The 23,019-nt window shown below is 41.1% G+C and overlaps 1 protein-coding gene across 4 annotated transcripts in view; it reads left to right on the top strand.

The window, feature by feature from the left end:
- Window positions 1-14,465, top strand: part of LOC124794667 (ADP-ribosylation factor 6) — a 118,552-nt gene extending 104,087 nt beyond the window's left edge. For all 4 annotated transcript variants that reach the window (XM_047258199.1, XM_047258200.1, XM_047258201.1 and 1 more), the window contains exon 5: window positions 13,173-14,465. In XM_047258199.1, coding sequence (XP_047114155.1) covers window positions 13,173-13,315 — 143 coding nt within the window. In that variant the 3' untranslated portion in view covers window positions 13,316-14,465. The remainder of the gene's footprint in view (window positions 1-13,172) is intronic.
- Window positions 14,466-23,019: the final 8,554 nt, after the last annotated feature.

Below are 23,019 nucleotides of genomic sequence, written 5' to 3'. Positions count from 1 at the left end.
GCACGCTGCTCTCCGTTGGATCTTCTCTATCTCTTCTATCAACCCTATCTGGTACGGATCCCACACTGGTGAGCAATATGCAAGCAGTGGGCGAACAAGTGTACTGTAACTACTCCCTTTATTTTCGGATTGCATTTCCTTGGGATTTTTTCAATGAATCTGTCTGGCATCTGCTTTACCGACAATCAACTTTATATGATCATTCCATTTTAAATCACTCCTAATGAGTACTCCCAGATAATTTATGGAATTAACTGCTTCCAGTTGCTGACCTGCAATATTGTAGCTAAATGATAAAGGATTTTTCTTTCTATGTATTCGCAGCACATTACACTAGTCTACATTGAGATTCAACTGCCATTCCCTGCACCCTGCGTCAATTCATTGCAGATTCTCCTGCATTTCAGTACAATATTCCATTGTTACAACCTCTCGATATACTACAGCATCATCCGCAAAAAGCCTCAGTGAACTTCTGATGTTATCCACAAGGTCATTTATGTATACTGTGCATAGCAACGGTCCTACGACTCTCCCCTGCGGCACACCTGAAATCGCTCTTACTTTGGAAGACTTCTCCATTGAGAATGACACGCTGCGTTCTGTTGTCTAGGAACTCTTGAATCCAATCACACAATTGGTCTGATAGTCCATATGCTGTTACTTTGTTCATTAAACGACTGTGGGGAACTGTATCGAACGCTTTACGGAAGTCAAAAAATACGGCATCTACCTGGGAACCCATATCTATGGCCCTTTGAGTATCTGGACGAATAGCGCGAGCTGGGTTTCACATGATTGTCTTTTTCGAAACCCATACTGATTCCTACATAGTAGATTTCTAGTCTCCATAAAAGTCATTATACTCGAACATAATACGTGTTCCAAAATTCTGCAACTGATCGATGTTAGAGATACAGGTCTATAGTTCTGCACATCTGTTCGACGTCCCTTCTTAAAAACGGGGATGACATGTTCCCTTTTCCAATCCTTTCGAACGCTATGCTCTTCTAGAGACCTACGGTACACCGCTGCAAGAAGGGGGAAAGTTCCTTCGTGTACTCTGTGTAAAATCGAAGTGGTATCCCATCAGGTCCAGCGGCCTTTCCTCTTTGGAGCGATTTTAATTGTTTCTCTATCCCTCTCTTATCTATTTCGATATCTACCATTTCGTCATTTGTGCAACAATCTAGAGAGGGAACTACAGTGCAGTCTTCCTCTGTGAAACAGCTCTGGAAAAAGGCATGTAGTATTTCGGCCTTTAGTTTGTCATCCTCTGTTTCAGTACCATTTTGGTCACAGAGTGTCTGGACATTTTGTTTTGATCCACCTACCGCTTTCACATAAGACCAAAATTTCTTAGGATTTTCTACCAAGTCAGTATGTAGAACTTTACTTTCAAATTCATTGAACGCCTCTCGCATAGCCCTCCTCACACTACATTTCGCTTCGCGTAATTTTTGTTTGTCCGCAAGACTTTGGCTATGTTTATGTTTGCTGTGAAGTTCCCTTTGCTTCCGCAGCAGTGGCATATCATTTCCAGTAGGACTATGTACTACTTTGGTCAAACCAACAGTAGGATTGATTTTTTTATGGATGATAGGAATAAGTTATTGAAGAAGTAAGACCCACCCCAAAATATTAACTATACTTTAGACACGCTGATACTAAATAAATGTTCTGTGAATGTATTCTAATATAGCAACAGCAACTGAATAGTGACAGTTTGATGTAACATACTGCTAACTAACCAGCAAATGATTGCATACATCCCATCACACGCTGTCTCAGTCCCCATGGCTCACAACCTGGTTTGTTTCTCGCTGTCTTTCAAATCGGTTGGCTGTCCAGTGTGACCGAACTTCTTATAGAAGGCAGTTGACTAGTGCCTTTCTGTCCAAGAAGCTTGCTGTTTTTGTGTAGGCACCCTGCAATAGCAGTAGTGATTTGCTCATGTGCAGGCAAGTCCTTATCAAGGCCTCACTGTTGTCAAAACATTGTCATTTTTACTGCACTAAAAAACTGGAAACCCAGGTGTGTCTAGTAAATAACTGAAACTTTACTGGCCGTAAGCAGTGGGAAGTAGACCCAGTGCGATTGCTTCAATTTTGTGAGTTGCTATTTGCTGTGACATTGGTAGTGCATTAAGCATGTGGTATGCTTCCCGTTACACAACCCCTTGTCGATGGAATGATTCCCATGGAACAAACCGTGAACAATGCCATTTTTAATCCTAACAAAACAGTACCTAGTGGAACTTAGTATGAATGAAATCACTCCCTCAACAGAATGGGAGTTGTTCTCTTATTGGGTAATGAGGTGACCTGGGGCATGGTTTTTAACTGTTGTTATACTGACCAATATAAGCAGGAATACTCATCCTCGGGTGTTACATGATACATCAGGAATGTATCTTCTAGATCCTCTTGGCAACTGAATATACCATATGTTACAATTAAGATAATAGAAATTCTATAATTGAAACAGCACAACAGAATGCTAGGCAACCACATACCCACAAAAAGAACCTCTTAATGTTTTCTTCCTCTTCCTGTTTCCCCCTCTCTCCCAACAGTGGAAGTTTCATTAGGCATCAGTTTTTAAAATTTATATAATTTAAGCACTGCACATGTCACTGTAAATATTCAGTAAGTCGATTCTGAAACTTTTGCACGTAATGCTACAATTTTTTTGATGGAATGCTGGTGATGTTGTCTTCAGTCTTAGTCTTGGCAGTAATGATGAAATTGAAGGCTATGGAGCATTCTTTGCATGCTCTCATATCAGAGCCCAAATGACACAATTTTTTGCACCAGATGACAAGGACTCCTCACCACTGCAGCTTGCACAGCATCATTATTTTCTCAAGTATATGCAAATGTCTTCACCCTCCTCCCTTTCTCTCCACAAGCTGAAACTCTCTCTTCAAAGTTATGAACCCACATTTTGAGTGGCACTGGTCCTGATAGTGGCAACAAATTACTGTGCAACTGCCAACACAGTCACCACATCAGTAATATGCACATATAGTAATTGCATGCGTTACACTGCTCCATTACTTCAGTGTGTGGAATGTCTGTTACTACTCAGTGGTGTGGCATTTACTGCCCACTTGCTGAATATCTGCAGGGCTGCCATCAACAGCTTCAAATGTTCCCATTTCTCTGCATCACCCTGTATATTGGATCTCTCAACCAGAACGTGTCCCATTGTTAAACTGTCTTGTTTTCAAAATCCAAAGATTTCAGATATTGTTCATTTTAGACTTAAGTCAACTGAGTGGCAGCATCCTGTGGAACCAGATTCGTTATTTAAGACATGTGCCCCTTTTTGTTGTATGGAATACTCTTGCCATCTTAAGATTCCAGTGTGACAAGCAATTTCCTGAAAATTATCCATATCTGTGGCAGTTCCTCTTCCACCAGTATCTTTCTTTCCTTGGAGAATGGAATTTCATTTTTTGATGACAGGTTCCCATTCTCCGTGCTTCTGACCATTTCTGCTATTCAGAGTGAACAGGGTATATATGCCCTGAAAAATCCGGGAAGACTTGGAATTTCTTTGTCTGGGAGAAAACCGGGAAAAATGCAGGAATTTTTCATTGTTTTAGTTTTCAGTTAAATTTTTGTATATTTGACATGTTTATCTGTTCTTACATGTCAAATAGTTTTACTGTATTCCGCAAATAATACTTCAACACTAAAACAGATGAGAGAGAGAACCAAAAGAAAACTTAAGATGGAAACAAAATGTGCCACTTACAACAATAACAACAACAAAGCACAGTGCACACACCAGCATCTGCCAACAGCAAAACGTGTTAAAGGCTTTAAGAGAAAGACTATACAATACTTCATATCAAAAAACTGCTTTCTATGATTGTGACATCACTATTGTTCATGTTAGGTCCATTTGAGCAGCTGCCAGTGGGCTCGTGCATGCGGAGTTGAATCACATATGAGCAGTAACTTCTCCCACTTCTAGCCACTTGAAATGTGACTGTTAGCTGTATCAGCAGTAGCAGCAAGCAACCAGATGCTACCTGGAAACATTTTTCTGGTGTGCCCAAGCTGCCAGATTCACACGTGTGCAGAGCAGTCAAGTAGCTGTAGAGAGGGGATAGTCTCTCCGTGACCTGTGTTTATGTTTAGTGATTTGCTGTTTCCTCTTCATTTACAGCTTTAACGTCAAATGAAAACAAAATGGATTTCTGTATCTGGGAGCTATCAAGTGAATACATAATTACAGAAGGCTAAAATATATTATCAGCATCAGTTTTCCGATTTTATTTCCCCATTTTTGGCAATTGCATTACTCACCTTGCAAAATAATAAAGTTACTTTTATTGGTTTGCTACAGAAATTTTGCTTTCACTTTCATTAATGTTTTCCGCAAAGACAGTCAATGTATTTGGAAAGAACTGTTTCATTCCACACTATTGGCAAGTTGCAACTGTTTGCTTTCATCTTCGGGCATGTGTGGCGTTTTGTCATAATAAAGAACCAAACGTGGGATAGTACAGTACTGGTAGTCCAAGAAAATCTGCATTATGAAAACCACACTGAGTAGCTTAATATCAGGTTGCCACCTACTTCATTGTGAATCTGGACATACGAATTATGCATTTTAGTACAGTTTATGAAATTCCAATGCACTTGGAGTATCTTCTGATGTCCTGTTTCTTTTATAACGTAATGTAAGATGTCATAATGCTGTATACATATGAACATATGGGCTTCCTACCTCATCATAGCTGAGTATGTGCAGTAACGTCTGTCATCTGGCAACTGCTGACGTGAACATTTTTCTAGCAGATCATGGGAAAATATTGTGAATGGTTGAAAAGTGTTACTTTCAAAGTAAATTTACTTTTGCGCAAGATGAATTATGTTACGTGTGAGAATGTGCAATGAATTTCTTAAATTACTTTGAGGACTAGCCACTTCAAAGAATTTCGAGCCCAGAAGACCAGACATTTATGTCATTATTTAAAATTTTACTGGCACATTTGTGTGATGAATGTTGATCAGGTTAGATTCAGTTTTCATTCCGTAAACCCAAAAAAAGGGTCACACATGCAGAAAAAGACCAATATGTGTGCAGGGTTAGCTTTTCTAGTCGCTACACTATGTATATTAATTTAAACCATTGACTTTTCCTGTTGGTGTGTTTGCACCACTTAACAGTGATGTTGCTATTGGCTCGCTACATCACTTGTCCTATGCTATGAATTTCTGCTGTCATTGGCTGTTGAGATGACATGATGGGAACGATGATTGGCTTGCAAACATGCATCACAATATCAATTAACATGCTGTGTCTAATGGTGGAATTTGAATTTTTACTTTCGTAACACGAAAATATGCAGCGTACATGTTGCTGCACACCAATGATATTTCTGAAAACATGTTCCCCCTCCTCCCCCTGCCACCAAGTGCTGGGGCATTCCATGCCACTATATAAAACCTTTACCATTCAAACAATTGATAAGTTTTACAGTTCTGAGGGAAAGTATACTGTCACTTGACATGGGAAAAGTGTATTTGCACACGGGAAGAAATGGATTTTCTAATTCATCCTATGAAACATCATTCTCCTCTGCCGCTGCAACAGCAGAACCGACAAGGTTTCGTCTCTTGTGGGGAAAGAAATATTTGTAAATAAGAACCCCTTGTTTGAGTTGTGTGTGTGTGTTTTTGACTAGAGTGCATTGGAACCAACTAAGCTTGACTCACAAAGAAGAATACCAATAGTATGTGATGTAAGTCAAGCTCTCTTCAAAAATAAACACTACTTCCATATTACAAATATACAAGCAACTCTTTTTGGGTGGGACAAGGTGAGAAAGCCGTGCTGGCAGCATGAATTAAGCACATTGTTGGTACCTAAATTGTCAGTCAGTCATTGGCCAAGCTGGACTGTACCTTGGGCTTCTCATTGCAGGTACAAACGAAGGACACCTCCCCCCCCCCCCCCCCCCCCCAAGAGGCACGCCACTCATTGACAGGTTTGTGCTTGGCTACCACGGGGCCCCAGCCTTTGCAGCATCTTTTCCCTTCTGTGCTGTATGTCTATCCTCTTGCTACTCTTTTTCCCCTACCTTGGGGAACATGGCGGGGGTGTTATTGGGAATGTTCCACATTGTCTGTCGCTGATGTAAGACAGTTCTCACCACTGTTTTTCGTTGCTTTTTCCTTTCTTAGTTTTCCTTCTGCTCTCATTCCTCTGCTTCGGTGTTTTAGGTTCCTCTTTTTCTTATTCCCCCCTGTGCACTCCTGACATCCGGCCCACTTGTCTGACGCATACCAGGTGACTGGGTAACATGTAATTCCCAGCCCCGGGTCGACAGGTACCCCCTGGTATAGGCCAGGCCCAGGAAGGGGTGATTGCCTGAGCTGCTACCTTCCAAAATTGCTGATTGGTCCCTCTGTCAGGTGTTTGGGAGGTGTGACCTGAGTTGCGAAGAATCACCTAAGGCAGGCGCAGCCCCCTTGTGATGGGGGCCCCCTCTTGGAAGAAGTGCACCATCGGAAACGCAGACAATCACGGGGATTTTCTTGCAATGAGCCAATCATCTTCACAATAAATGTATACGAAATGCAGACAGAATAAGGCTAACAATTCAAAGACCCTTTGAGCTGCACGATGGTTCCTCATGGTTTTATGTACCGAAGACGGTCAGTCCTTCACAACGGGAGATCCATTTATTATTCAGAAAGCTGTTGCCATTGCCAGCCTTGTGAAATCCTGCTCTCGTTATGGAATGGCAGTGCCATTGCCAGCCTTGTGAAATCCTGCTCTCGTTATGGAATGGCAGTTTGCGTTTGGTAACTACTTCTGATTCTCAAGCACAACAACTGCTTGCTGCCTCACTTCTAAACGGCTATCCAGTTCATGTTGAGGCCCATAGAACTCTGAATTCTTCCTGTGGTGTTATTTACCCTAGGCTGCTCGATGGTCTGACCGAGGTCGAAATCCAATCTTACCTCTGTGATCAGGGTGTCATTGCCACCCATCGGGTGATGAAAAAGGTAGATTCTTCCTTAGTGCCCACCCGCACTCTTTTTCTCACCTCTGATAGAGTGGTGCTTCCGTCCAAGATCAAAGCAGGCTATGAAATTATCATAGTCCAACCATACATTCCGAACCCGATACATTGCTACGAGTGTTATCATTTCAACCACAGTAGAACATCTTGACAACACCGAGCCAAATGTGTAACCTGCGGTAGGGATGCACATGAGGGTGATTGTCCGTCTCCTTCTCCCTGCTGTATCAACTGCAATGACGGCCATGCCACCTCCTCTCGGGATTGTTCCATGTATCTTGATGATCGCGCTGTCCAGGAGATCCGGGTAAAGGAAAAAGTGCATTACCCAGTCGCTCGCAAGTTATTGGCTTGTTGCAAACCCTGCGTTATCCTGTCTGGCACTTCTAGTTCTGTTCTTGTTACCTCTGGTTCCATGAAGGACATGGCCACACAGACATGTGACCACAGTTTCAGCTCTGAGGTTGTGAAATCGCCCAGTGTTAAGGTAGCATTGACATCCTCCCATCCAGCTGTGCAAAAAGCCATCAAACTCTCGCCTCAAGGGGCAAAGCCACCAGCTACACAACCAGTACGCTGGAAAGAACAGAGAGAGTACGCCTGCGAAGACTTCCTACGTTCCTCCAGCCAAACAACACTTGAGTCTTCCTCTACTAACCAGAAAGGCTTGAAGAAATCCAACAAAGGCAAACGGTGTTCTCCTTTGCCAACTCGAAGATCCTCTTTGACGGTGTTGCCACATGATTCCTTAGCCCGGCCGACCGTGTCGCTGGTGCGCACCATCAACCATTTTTCTTTGTTGGACTCCACAGCCTGACAGCACAAGCAAGCCAGTGCCTCTGTGGGCATAATGGAGCAGGATCCTCCTGCTTCTGTGCCCTGTAGCAGCAAGTCTTTGCAGGCTGTTACTCGGCAGCTGCCAAGGTGACACCCCCTTCATTTCTTCCTCATCATTACTCTCCTCCAGTGGAATGTTCGCACCCTACAGTCCCATAAAGAGGATTTACAGCTGTTTTGAGCATTGCAGTGTCCTCTTATAATCTTCTGTCAGGAAACAAAATTGTGTCCCCACAACCACTTTGAGCTTCAGCGTTCCACATTAAGAGGGCGTCATGCTGCTTATATGGGATGGAGTTCATAGTCAGCCCATTTCCCTGACTACCTATCTTCAAGCTGTTGCAGTTCGCCTTTTCCTTCCCCACCTGACTTTTTCCCTCTGTACCATTTATGTCCCTCCATCATTCGATGTCACCAAGGCAGACTTTCTTCGGCTTATTGGCCAGCTATCTCCTCCATTTTTGCTACTTGGTGACTGCTCATCATCCCCTTGGGGGTTCCCCAGAATCTGTCCAAGAGGTGCGCTGTTGGCTGACCACCTTAATTATCTTAACCTCCTCTGCCTTAACACTGGGGCACCCACGTTCCTTTCCTACTCCTTGCACTCCTATTCCCATTTAGACATATCCTTCTCCACTGCCCATCATCTTGAGTGGTCCTTTCTTTCTGACACATATTCCAGTGACCATTTCCCATTTGCTATCCATTTTCTTACTCCTACCCCACCTGCATGCAAACACAAATTGTGGCTTATTGAGCCTGACTGGCAGCTTTACTCCTCCCTGGCAACCTCTGAGAACAAGATTTCCCCAGTTATGATTACCAGCTAGAATATCTCATAGATGTTATCCTTACTACTACAGAACATTCCATTCCTCACACTTTCTCTTTACCACACCGTGTCCCAGCCCCTTGGTAGACTGAGGCATGCCGCGACGCCATTCGTGTGTGGAGATTTGCTCTCCGTGTTTTGAACTGTCATCATACAATGGCAAACTGCATTCATTACAAACAGATAATTGCAAAGTGTTGCCACATTCTTTGGGATAGCAAAAAAGCTAGCTGGATTTCATTCACTAGTTCTTTTAACAGTTCCACCCCTTCCTCTGTTGTGTGGGCCAGCCTCCGACTGCTCTCTGGGACCAAGATCCATTCGCCAATTTGTGGCTAGACAGTAGCAGACAGTGTCATCGTGGACCCTATTGCTCTCTCCAGCTCCTTGGGCCGCCATTTTGCGAATATTTTGAGCTCTTCCCACTATCACCCTGCCTTCCTCCATCGGAAATCAGCGGAGGCGGCTTGGGTGATACCCTTATCTTCTCAGAATCGTGAGTGCTACAATGCCACCTTTACTTTGAGGGAGCTAGATCGTGCTCTCAGTTCATCCACATCCTGTGCCCCAGGGCCAGATGCTGTCCGCATTCAGATATTGGTGCACCTTTCTCTTGCAGGCACGCACTTTCTGCTGAATAGGTGCAACCACATTTGGATGCTGGTGTGAAGCCATCATCATACCCATACCTAAGGCCGGTAAGGATAAAAACCTTCCTTCTAGCTACTGCCCCTTCTCTCTCACCAGCTGTGTTTGCAAGGTGATGGAATGTATGATTCATGCCTGGCTGGTATGGCGGCTAGAGCCTCGCAATTTATCTTGTTACTTTGTCTACCTATGTCATTAATGGTTTTCTGTGGAAATCCAAGACTGTGGCCGTGTTTTCGATTTGGAGAAGGCCTATGACATCTGCTGGGGAAATTGGTGTCCTCCGTACTCTTTACACGTGGGGCTTCCATGACGGCCTGCCCTGTTTCCTTCAGGAATTTTTAAAAGAGTTTTCAAGGTGTGTGTGGGTTCTGCCTTGTTGGATACCTTTATCCAGGAACCCGGTGAGCCTCAGCGTTCCATTCTGAGTGTCGCCCTCTTTATTACCATTAACCCTATAATGGCGTCTCTCCTGCTGGCCATGTCTGGCCCCCTTTTTGTTAAAAAAAAATTGGTTCAAATGGGTCTGAGCACTATGGGACTTATTATCTAAGGTCGTCAGTCCCGTAGAATTTAAAACTACTCAAACCTACCTAATCTAACCTAAGGACATTGCACACATCCATGCCCGAGGCAGGATTCGAACCTGTGGCTGTAGCAGTCACGTGGTTGCAGACTGAAGCTCCTAGAACTGCTCAGCCACACTGGCCAGCCGCTTTTTGTTAATGATTTTGCCGTCTGTTGCAGTTCTGCATGGACCTGTCCCACTGAGCGGCGTTTTCAGCAATGTCTTGGTTGTCTTTACCCCTGGAGCATCGACAATGGATTTCGTTTCTCCACTGACAAATCCGTCTGTATGAATGTCTGGTGGCGTAATTGGTTTCTCTCACCATGTTTACATTTTGGGCCTGTTGCTCTTCCTTCCTTGAAACTATGAAATTCCTAGGGCTAATGTTAGATATGAAACTCTGTTAGTCTTCCCATGTGTCGTACCTTGCAGCCCGCTCTACGCAGTCCCTCAATGTCCTCAATGGTATTTCCACGGGTGCAGATCACACCACCCTCCTCCATTTGTACTGGTCCCTTGTCCATTCAAAACTAGACTATGGGTGTTTTGTTTATGGGTCTGCACATCCGTCCCTCTTAGGCCATCTGAACATTATCCTCTATCGTGGCATCCATTTGCCCAATAGCGCCTTTTACACTAGCTCGGTTGTGAGTCTATATGCTGAAGCTGCTGAACTACCACTGTCCTAGCGCCTCAGCAGGTATGCATGCCATGTGTCTGCTATGTGTGGCCACCCATCCTATGTCGCCTCCTTCAATGATTCCTTTGATCGCCAGTATGGGGCATGTTCCTCTTCTCTGTGCTCCTGGAGTCCGCTTTCAGCACTTACTCCTGCGGCTTAACTTCACACTACCTGCTTCTTTCCTGGTGTGTGTGAACCCTTCACCACCGTGGCTTCATGAAGCGGCCCATGTTAACCTTGGCCTTCATTTGCTTCCTAAGGACACTACTCAATCCTCACTCTATCGCCTTCAGTTTCACGACCTTTTCACATGGAACATTGTGATAGTACCTTTGTGAACACTGATGGCCCTCAGACGGACTGTGGCGTTGGGTGTGCCTTTGTCATTGGTGCCCACATCTTTCGATATTGGCTTCCAGCACACTGCTCAGTATTTACAGCCGAGCTCTTCGCTCTGTACCAGGCCATGGGGTACATCCAGCGACACACTTTTCTATTGTGTGTCTGCTCAGACTCTCTCTGTGCCCTTCCAAATCTATGTGCACTGTGCACTGCCCATCCCTTAGTGCAGTGGGTCCAGGAAAACTGTCATGGTGGAGCCACTCTGATGTTTAAGTGGGTTCCTGGTCATGTCAGTCTGTCAGGAAATGAGGCTGTTGACACTGCTGCCAAGGCTGTAGTCCTTATACCTCAGCCCACTAGTTCCTATATTCCCTCCAATGATCTCTTTGTTGCCATCTGTCAGGAGGTGGTGTCCATTTGGCATCGCCATTGGCCTCCCTTCGTGGGTATAAGCTCAGGATTATTAAGCCTCTCGCAGCAGCTTGGGCGACCTCCTCTCAGACCTCCCACCAGGAGGAAGTCATTTTAACTCGGTTGCATAGCAGTGCCTTTCTAGCCATCATCATTTGATAAGCAGTGCTCCCCCACCACTTCGTGTGCATTGCGTCCAAGTTTTAACTGTCTGCCACTTCCTGGCGGAATGCCCATTTTTTAACTGTTTGTTCTCGCTTGGGTTTGCCGTCTGAGTTACTGGCCATTTTAGCAAATGACACGCGGGTTGTAGACCATGTTTTACTTTTTATGTGCCAAAGCAATATGGTGAAGTCCATTTAATTTTTAGTTTTGGACCTCTTTTTCTGTTTGGTGTCTTTTGTAGCCCTTTCACCACGTCCCTGTGTTTAGCTATCTTCCTCTTACGTCAATTGGAATCGATGTGTTGTTGTTTCTTTAACTCCTCACTGTCTTCTTGTTCTATAGTTTTGACTTGGGTGTGTATGACCCCAGTTGTTTTTGTGCCCTGAAACAAAACAAAACAAACAAAGGGAAGATGAGGGGGTCAGATTTTCGATATTTACCTCAAAATCGCTTGTTTTTTGTTGCACCCTAATATAGTTTAGCAGCTGATCCATACTGTTGATGGGTTTGTTGGTGCCACATGAAGAACTGGCATAGCATATCACTTTGGACTAACTAGACAAAATAGAATGTTTGTAAAGGCTCCGGAAAAAGTCATATTTGGATAATTCCTATTTCTAAATGCAGATGGATGGCTGCAGGACTACTGTGAGGGACTTTCTGACAGGGGACACATGACAGTTGGTTCAAGCAGATGTACAATTGGTGACTGGTGTGTTTTGTATGACCAAATTGAGACAAAAATTCAGAATGACTGCTTGCTAAGCTGACTAGAGGAGTATCGTATTTGGAAGTAGGTAGTGACACAACTTGATGATGACAAGAATGGAATATCACAGATTTTTACTGTGGTGTATTGACACTATGCTTGTTTGCTAGTCCCATCAAATATTGGTTCATTCATTGTCAATTGTTTCAAGAGTAGCGTCTGGAAATTAGCTTTTAAAAGTTAATCAGCATTAATTCAGGGAGAGTTAGAGTTCCATACAGACATCAGTGAATTATGTAGTAGGAGTAAGAGATTTTTCTGCAAGACATATTTAAAAATCTTATTAATTCCAATTATTCCATAGAAAATTTTATTACTATGTATAAATCACCTGTGTTGTGAAGAAATTGAGAGATGATCATTAGTGGGCAAGGGGGAGGGAGAGGGAGGGACTTGTAAGAGGGGCTGCACCAAACTGTTGGTGTCAGGAGACAGTGGTGACTGTGTCTACCTCAGTTGAACAAGTGTGTTTGCTAGCTCAGACAAAATACTTCTGGAAAAGGGTAAGCATCATCTGTACTCCCCCATCCCTTTCTTATGCTTGTGCATTGCTCAGTGGCTTATCTATTTGGTGATTAATGATCTGTCCTTTACACATGTTACCACTAATGTTGCTATTGGGGCTACTACTGTTTCCTTGGTGGAGTGTGCCGCATTACCATAAGATATGGTGACTGGAAAGAATGTTTGTTATGAAATATGTTCTGTAGTGGATAATTGGTATGAAATAATGAGAAAGGGAAACCTAATCAAAATCACTTAGTCTTAATACCTGAAAACAATACAGAAGATTGTACTTCTAAGATTGTTATTTGTATGTTCTTTCTGAATGCTACCTGTTATGTTGATTCTTATGTATCTTGTTAACAGCTATGAAACCTCATGAAATCCAGGAAAAACTGGGACTCACTCGAATAAGAGATCGTAATTGGTACGTCCAACCCTCATGTGCGACTACAGGGGATGGCCTGTATGAAGGACTTACGTGGCTGACCTCAAATCATAAGTTATGAACCTGCCTGTCTCTTTTCTTAGAAGATTTATTATATTCAGTTTGAGTCCACCACAATAAATAATTGAATGTGACGGTATGGTTGACAGAGCTTTAGCTTCAAGCTGTGTATCAACGTGTGTGCTTGTGGAAGTCCATAAAAGAAGTCTCAGATATGTGAAACATGCTGCGTATTGAAACAAAACTGTTAGTTCCTTCAATGTAGGGACCTAAATTATATATATACAATTTTATTCTGTGGTGAAAGATAGTGCTGGTCGTTCCAGTGTCATGCATAATGGTTCAACCTAAATGTCTAAGAAACTGGAATTCTAACTGTAAAAGAACAAATATTATTATATTGTTTGAGTAAACAGATTGCAGATATAGTTGTATGTACTTCGGTTAGTTGGATGGATTCTCTCTTGTGATAATGTTGGGAGAAAGTGGTTTTGTTTTCATACGTGTAACCAAATTTCCAAGTGGCCTTAGAAAGTTGAAACTCTCATTTTTCCACTATCATTAGTGGGTTAAAATAAAAGTACTTACCTGAAAGTACTTTTGTTTTATAATGACTGTTACTGTATCTCTAAATTTTGTGCTATTTTATTTAGGAAGGTAAAACCTTTCAAATTCTAACTTCCATAAATTGTCATGCCTGTAAATTCAGAATCTTAATACAGTAGTTAAGCAGTATTCCTCCTCTCTATCCCAGTTTCTGAATTTTCCCAGTTGTGGATCTCTATTCTCTCTTGTCATTGAAATGTAATGTGTTGTTACAGTGTAACAAAAAATTTAATATTATTTCATTTCTTATGTTACAAAACTGTGAAGCACAATTAAAAGTTATGAACTCTTACTATCTCATTGACTGTTGCTATCAAGAGGTTAGCTATTTAAAAAAAAAAAAAAATAATTTAAATGAAGACATTTTGGATTACTCCAAGTGAATTTTTTTCTTTTCCCATTGCAGAGAATTTTTAGAAATATTTATTAGACTTAAGATCATAAATCAGTGTTTGGGATTTGTGTGTTAAAAGTGTGTTTGCTCTCATGCACCACACGTCTTTGCATTGTAATTTTGAGATAAACAAATATGAGTGCACAGACTGCCCCCTCCTGTGTTGGTTACATTGTGCATTAACTCAAGTATGTTTCTCACTACTCAGCAATTGTGTGTGTGTGTGTGTGTGTGTGTGTGTGTGTGTGTGTGTGTGTGTGTAAATTTTCAGTTCTTACCAGCAATGAAATTAGTATTTTAGGGTGCGTCTCCAGTAAAATGTCTAAAATAACCTTTTTCAGGAGAACGTTCCCTAGGTCATTTCTGAATGTATGCTGGAAACTATCTGTATTAAAACTTAATTTAATAATGTTTCCTACATTGTTGAAGGCAGCAAGTGGTCTCATATAACGTTATGTCTTATGTAATGTTCTTCTTCTAAACTTTCTTTAAAAATATGCAGTCCGAAAAGTGCCATCTGACCAAGATTCTATTTGTGTAGAAATAACATCCTGACATTGAAAATGTGTATTAAAATTCATTTATGTTGAAACCATATCCAGTGCAGCTCTGTTTATATTTCAATTCTGAGCAAGAGAGATTTACTACCATAATTTGTTACAATACTCTGCTAAGAGTTATCAGTCTGAAGGTCGAATGATACCTTACATGAGAAATATAAGATGTTGCCATTAAGAGTAATCGGATTTTCACAAAGTCCCTAGAACACAAATTGATATATTTCTGAGATACTGAGCATATGTTTCAGCTTATAAAGCCGAAAAATTCGCCTAAGAGTAACTGTTGTTATATGCGAAGCTTTGCTGTAGAAAATCAGTCTGTCCTTTTTGGTCCAGGATGGACACATACAACACATGGAAGAGGGAGTGAGCTGTTGCATCCACATAGTGCCAATGTGGCATGAAGTACTTGTTAGTTTCAATTTATTGGGAGCTCTAGAAAATTTTTACTTTGAAAGCATACAAATTATTTCTGCAGTTCGTTATTTTGTGCTCATTTTGCATAACTCAGTAACGTGTAAACAAGCAACCATTCCTAATCTATGTATTTAACGTGGCTTCCCTGGTACAGCAAGTTAATTCATCAGTTAACACATCAGATGTAGTATACACTTGTCAAGTTTTCATTCAGTAATTGCCACACTATACCTAGTGATGCTTAGATTCTTACCTTTGCTGTACAAAATACATGGGTGAGCTCTTCCCCTTTTCAGAGGATGAGGCTCATTACCTTCTTATAAGAGATGAAGTATAATTCTTTCTCGGCTATGGCTCATCTGTATAAACTTTTTCACTTACCATAATTGTCCCGAAATGCAAGAGAACATAGTACAGAGCTTCCTTTCAGTAGGACAGCTGATGTTTTGCTTAACCTGGAAGCCCAATACATATCTCGCAAAGAACAACAAATGTTTTACTCATGATGCATGTCAACGTGATCACCCCCGGTACACAAATCATACATTCCTTATTGCTGTGTAAGTTTTTGAATCATTAGACAAGCAAATAAAGATATAACTATGTAATAGAATGTCGAGTGAATTTCCGTGGGTATTTCAAGTTTTTCTCCGTGGAGAAATGAAATGGGGCAAAGACATGTTATGTAAGTCTTCTGTCTGCTTTAATTTTGTACTATGGCACTCTGTGAAATAAGTTCTTTGTATTCTTTGTTATACGAGATAAAGGTACCTTGTGTATTTGTAAGAGTAAATGATTTATACTGTTAAGAATGTACAGTTTATGAATTGATGATGAGGTATTTCATGGACCATTACACTTCAAACATTTCCATATATTTTCCCTTTTATTAAAGTTAGTCACAATTATGTAGTGTATTATCGATACTGCCTCATTTGATGTTTTTAGTTACAGTTTCATAACTTAAACTGCTGTTATGGCTATCAATGCATGTTCCAAATCTGAAGGCTTTTTCTTTTCCTTAATGTGCCTTGAAGACACTGCCAAAAATATCTTAGAAGACTGTAGATCGTTTCGTTCATTGCATTGAAATGAACATGGGAACTTCTTATAGCATGTTATTGCTGACATCGAGAAATCTTTGTGTATTGAAAGGATTGCTTACTAGACATGCTTTGTAGTTAAGAGAGTATCTTGATGAATTTGTATTTTACAGTAGTACTTTGGAAGTGCTGTTACATATGCCCAGTTTATAGAAAGAGAAAGTTGCAAAATTACTGGGAGGTTGTTGTACAACAAGTTAAGAACGTTGTAGCCAATGTAAATGACATATGATGAAATTTTCAAACTCTCAGGCTGAGGACCAACGTTGCTGTATCCCAGATCGGCCATTTTGCAGAGAACTGTAGTAGGCATCTTTCGATGGCCGGAGTAACACTTTCGGAGTAGGCTGCTATACTTAAAGATAAGTTATGGGGTATGGGCTTCCAGACTAGGTGTCAATAGCCTACTCAGAACATTTCATGTAGCTATTGTTCAGTGTCCATGGTAGCTGTAGGAGGTTAGTGCCCTATTCCAATAGTGACACTACATCACATATTGGACATGTGTGAGTTAATATCAGCCACACTTAGTGATTCCTCCTCCCCTCGTATTGCATATCCTGATTCCCCCTCCCATCGTATTGCATATCCTGATTCCCCCTTCCCTCGTATTGCATATCCTTCAAGCGTAGGAAGGAAGTCGTAATGATGAATCTCTACTTAATCGTCAGACTTCTTATATTTCATTGTAAAACTGATTTCAGTTCATGGGATGTATTTTCCAGTGTCAGTCTTTCATTGTGCTTCACATAAGCAAATTCCATGTTCCGTGACAGAGAAATAGAAAGTCAAAGATAAAGAAAAAGGGCAACTTTCTAGTGGTAAACTGAAATGCTTATGGAGAGATTTGCTGGGTTTTGTTCGAAAGGCTACTTGCTATGGCTTCTTGTGGTGTTCTAAGCTGGGTGTTACACAGTAATTTTCATTCTGGTGCTCATTTAAAAATTTTTGTTAACTTTCAAAAATGCTAACTATTAACCAATAATTCACTGTTCTTAATTTCAAAATGGGTCATGAAGCAATAACTTATATAGGCAAGGCAGTCTACTTGAATTTTGGCAATATTAGGTTCAAACAAGTATAATTTAGTAGAACAACTGTATTGTTGCTTTTTATTCATCTCTTCTTTTGTATGGCACAAAAGTTTTACTATGCTGGTATTTTAAACTACCATCTCTAGTATCACATTACATTTTCTCATTGTGTTTCAATGAGTTGAGTGAGTATGTATGTATTTTTTGTGTACATCTTCCTGTTGATTGAGATGTATGTCTGAATGACTACATCACATTATAGTCTCATTCAGGAGACTGTAGCAACAAAGCTGCCTAGCTGTTCCAAGCCAAACTTCTAGCAATAAATTCATGTTTTAACTGACATAAGGAACAGAAAGAAAACTGAAAATAAAAGTGAATGAAAATGTGCTATTGCCATAGTGGAGGAGTTATCTAAGTTTAGTATTGAGATTTGTGGGCTATAGAGCAGATACCACAGTGCTGTGTGGGTGAATCTGCACTGTTAATGCACAATAATTGTATTAAATGTGCCCACAGGAGGGTTCAAAATCCAATAAATTTTAATTTCGTTGCTACTTCATTTTAGCACGCTGGAGGTACAGAAAAGTTGCACTGTATGTTTACTCATCTATGAGTCTGATAGTTTGATGCTACTTTCTCCAGATTGCTTAACTTAATTGGCAACATACTAATAGCAGAGAATTACAGCACTGTACAAAAGTGAATGTTCCAAACTGTATTTAGTTCGGATATATCAACAGTATTTAGAATTGTTGTAAAACACAATTGTTTGTTGTTCCATTGTCTAGTTAATCAGAATTTTAACTGATTTACTGTTCTTTTTTTAATTTTTTCTTTATTGTAATTGTCCCATTTCCCTCCTCATCACTGCTCCAAACCCCTTACCTTACATACACCTTTTCCTAGTGTCCTTAAATTTGTATACCAATTTACAAAATGTTTCACATTTGCTATCTTGCAATGAGTAGGGATTTTTACTGAATTTTTGTGCTATTATACATTAGTTCGATAAGCTGATACACTGTTGCCTTCATAAAATATGCTGTATCATTTCATAGTATATTATTCATCTTTTATGTTAACTCACAAAGATAATTCATTTATTATTATGTCAATTCATATTGCTGTGTAAGTCAAGCAACAAAGCAATGTAAAGCAAATACAACTAATTTATTTGTATATTTCATTCCTAATATTAGTGATGTATACATGCTTAATTTTGATATTTTATGCATCAAACCTGCCATTACAGATGAGCACAAATATAAACAAGTAAAGTTCATTTTCATGTTTTAAAAATTTTATATCAAATATGTAAGACACACTAAAATGAAATTTGGTTGCTCAGTTGTAAAAACTTAATTTCTTGGCAAGTTGTTATTTTTATTGTTGTGTTAAGACACGAATTGTTCTGTGATTGTTAATTTAAAGGAAAAATAAGAGATTTATGTGAAGAGTGAGTAATGTGTTAAGATGTAAAATGTAAGACCACTGTATGATTTATAGCATCATAACAGTATCTATGTTGTATTTATTGTCGTGTTCTTTCTCATTTTTTCTTACAGTATATTGTCAGTCATCCCTAGTTTTGTAGAAAACACTGTGCATTGAAGGGAAAGAGCTTCATATTTAAAGTGTATTGTAGTTGGTAGCAGTTAATTCATTAAAGGCACATTCCTCCAACAGCTAATCTACTGGCTTCAGTGAAGCTACAGTTAGTAGTGTAAGGTAATTTATCATCTTCTGTAAGTCCATTTTGTTCTCCAGTATGCATGTGAACAGTACTTGTTGAGATCCTGATATGAGGTGTATGATGGTAAAGTGTATAAAAGAAGATATTAACTGCTGTATGTGAATATTGTACAAAAAGAAATTACATAAAATGTTAACTTTTTTGATATCCTGTTTTAATTATTGTCAGATTCCAAAATCTTTCACAGTGATAAGATAAATTGTTCTCTGAATTTATGGCTACGTGGGACAAGAAGCACCAACTGATAAATAAGTTACTTTGATTGGCAATAAGTTTTCTCATTTGCCATTTATTGTGCATGATAAACTGATCACTAGATGCCTCTGGATGATAGCTTTGCGATTTTATTGGTTTCTCTTCTGTAATTTCCTATGATAAATATCAGTTTGAGAAAATCGGTTTCCACTCTTTGTTTAAAAGCACTGCATTATTATGTAGACTGTTTGGGGGGGGGGGGGGGGGGGTGTTACGCGTGCCTGCCTTGACAAACCAGTCTTGTAATAGGTATCGTAATAGATGCGACTGAAAAACAGGTGTAAACAAATCTCCAGTCTGGTTCCACACTGGAAGGACGTTCAAAAACAGATACAATGAAAGAAATCATGAAAGATAACTATATCATCCTGGGATATGGACATCTTAAACATAGGGTTGCTAGCATAAAATTAACACTTGAACAAATAGATTTTATCATTATTTACTATGTTAACACACTAAAGAGGAGAAGTTGGTATTTGTATGTGTTAGAAAAATTCTACAAAGTGATGACACAAATGATAAAAAGGAAGCTATCATTATATTTTGTCAACAAAGATTCAGCCAGATAATCAGTGCTACAAAACTGAAGAACCTCCTAAGACAATGTAATGATGTTGGCTTTGAATTTCTGTCCCTGATATAATGAAGCAGTGGGAGGCCAAACGTCCAAGATCCATAATTTGTCGTCTTTTGTTTTATGATTACATGTACCCAGATATGCAAGCATTGTGGATCTTCTGGTGCTGAAGCAGTTCATTGTTGGCACATCCTCTTCTTGTGGATGTGGAATACTTACACAGCCAAAAGTGAAGGCATGTGGAATGCCTCTTACAGTTTCGTAAACGATATAGCTTAGCACTGTTTGGAGCAAAAGTGTATACATTCATATTTAAAATGATACTGGAAAATTCAGAGTGGCCTACAATCAACTGAATGAGGAAATATCTCCATCTATTATATAATGGAGGTGTTCCATGATACAGTTACATAGACAAGAATCGGACTATTTGGTCTTCAGAACATTCCCTGGTGATGAAGCTGACTGCGCGAGGTTTTTGTTTGATGGAATGAATGACAGAAAATCAGACAAGGGAAGAGGATAAGTATATGGCAACAGTGTGCTTACCCTACAGGTTGCACAAGGTCATGTAAAGATAAGGGGCGGATAGGAAATAAGGATGGGTATGTAATTGAAAGGACAGAAGGGATGAATATTCTTAGACCTAAAATGGGGGGGGGGGGGGGGGGGCGGCGGCAAAGCGAAGTGGTGAGAAATAACTTGCTGCTAAAAGGGCAGGGGTGGAACTTAATGCGGGAGGACTAGCAAATTGTGTAGTCAGGAGATAATGTGGTTGAAGAATGTGTTGGAGGTACACACACAATTCAGAAAGGTATTAGGAGATGTGTAAGAAGGGTCCAGCTGTCACTAGTTGTGAAATATCTACCAGAGATAACCGTGCTGTGAACATTACTGAGTACTTCAACTTGTTCATGGTGAGTTTTGCAGTGATTCCTGATGCAGTGCAGTTCGCAGTGGTGCACTCTTGAAAGACTGTGGAAGATGCCTTACAGTTATATGATGTGGCTACTGTCAGGGATGGCTCTGCATCTCATTTGTTGGTTGTGTGGTACAGTTTTTGCTTGTGAGCCTTTCATTCTGATATAACCTGACAGAGTAAGAAATACTAGCATTCTAAGGATGGTGCAGGTAATTTTGTAGAATGGGTAGTGGAGTATCACTTTTGGAGACGCAGAAATGTTGACATTTCAGGCCACTGAAAGTTAGTCAAAAGCTTGATTTAGCTGTTTAGATCCAGGGTTTTCATGAATAATAAAGATGGTGCTTCTTTCTAGCTGGTAAGTGGATAGAGTTGGAGTATGGGAGGATATGGCATGGAAGGTGGAGTTGTAAACCAGAATTGGGGAAACACACTTTTGAAGCCCTCGACAAGAATAACATACTGGGCACTGTATTGTTTCAATAAAGAAGAGACCATTTGAGGTTTTCCTCTTTCTACTTGCTCCTTGTGTTCTCCTGAAGGCCTGCCCATGTGTCTGATGTGTAACAGGTGACTGGGTAACGCATTATTCCCAGCCCTGGGTGACAGGGTTCACATGTACACCCTGGTACAGGTCAGGCCCAGGGAGAGGTGATTGCCTGAGCTGCTGCCTTCCCAAATTGCCGATTGGTCCCTCTTCGGGTGTTTGGGATGTGTGAACAATCACCAAAGCCGAGTGCGCCTCCCACTGAGGTGGCCACCAGTTGAATGGAGCACTCCAGTGGAGATGCAACATCTACTAAACTTAAAGCTGCACCATGGTTCCTTATAGTTTCACATACTGAAGACAGTCAGCCATGATCAAGTCATAGTCCATCAGGTGATGAAAGAGGCAGATGCACCCTTGGTGCCCACACGCACGCTTTCTTCTTTTTTTCCCCACTTTTGATAGTGTTGCTATCATCAGAGATCAAAGCAGGCTCTAAAGTTATCACAGTCAGACTGCATTTTGAACATGATGCAGTGCTACCAGTGTCATCGTCACAACCACACTCGAATGTCCTGTCGACACCCGGCCAAATGTGTAACCTGTGGAGGGATGCTCATGAGGGTGATTGTCTGCCACCTCCTCCCCACTGTATCAATTGCAGTGGTGATCATGCCACCTCCTCCTGAGATTGTCTCGTGTATCTCAGTGAGCGGGCCATCCAGGTGAAGGAAAAAGTGCCTTTCTCTGTCACTTAAAAGTTGTTGGCTAGTCAGAAACCCTGCGTTCTACGATCTGGCACTTACAGTACTGTTCTTGCTACATCTCGCTCCACAAAGGGCATGGTCACACAGACATACAACTTCAAATTCAGCACCGTGGTTGTAAAATCACCCAGTGTCATGGTAGCAACCCCATTTCCTCCCTTCAACAAGCCACCAAACTTTTGCCTCACAGTGCAAAGTTACGTGCTACAGAACCAGGAGCCTGGAAAGGACAGAAGGAATACTCCCATGGAGACTTCTTACATCCCTCCAGCCAGCAAACATCTGAGACTTCCTCTGCCAACTGGAAAGGCTCCAAGAAATCAAAGGCAAATGGTCTTCACCTTTGCCGACTTGGATATCCTCTTCAGTGGCGTCACCACATGATACCCTCACCTGGCTGAACTCCAGGTCACTAGTGTGCACCACCAACCATCTTTCTGCCATGGACTCCGCTGACTGAGGGGAGGAGAATGCAGACACATCTGTAGACCACATGGAGCAGGTTCTTCTAGCCTCTGCACCCTGTAGCAATGAGTCTTCGAAGTCTGGCACTTGGCAGCCGCCAAGGTGACACACCTTCATATTTTCTCTCTTCCTCTTTCCTCTTCATGAATCTCCTCCAATGGAACATTTGTGGCCTTCTATGAAAGAAAGAGGACTTACGGCTGCTCTTGGAATCGCAGTGTCCTCTGCCTCCAGGGAACAAAATTGTGGCATCACGACCACTTCGAGCTCTCGCATTTCTTCCCGGTCCGCTTTGACCTTCCCCCTGAGAACCGCATTCCATCTCGTGGAGGAGTCATGCCGCTCATACGGGTTGACATTTATAGCCAACCCATCTTCCTGACTACCTAGCTTCAAGCTGCTGCAGTCCGCGTTTTGCT

The sequence above is a fragment of the Schistocerca piceifrons genome, chromosome 4, assembly GCF_021461385.2.
Source record: "Schistocerca piceifrons isolate TAMUIC-IGC-003096 chromosome 4, iqSchPice1.1, whole genome shotgun sequence".
NCBI lineage: Eukaryota > Metazoa > Arthropoda > Insecta > Orthoptera > Acrididae > Schistocerca > Schistocerca piceifrons.
Note: the sequence above shows the minus strand (reverse complement) of the source record. Positions and strands in the feature narration are given on the sequence as shown.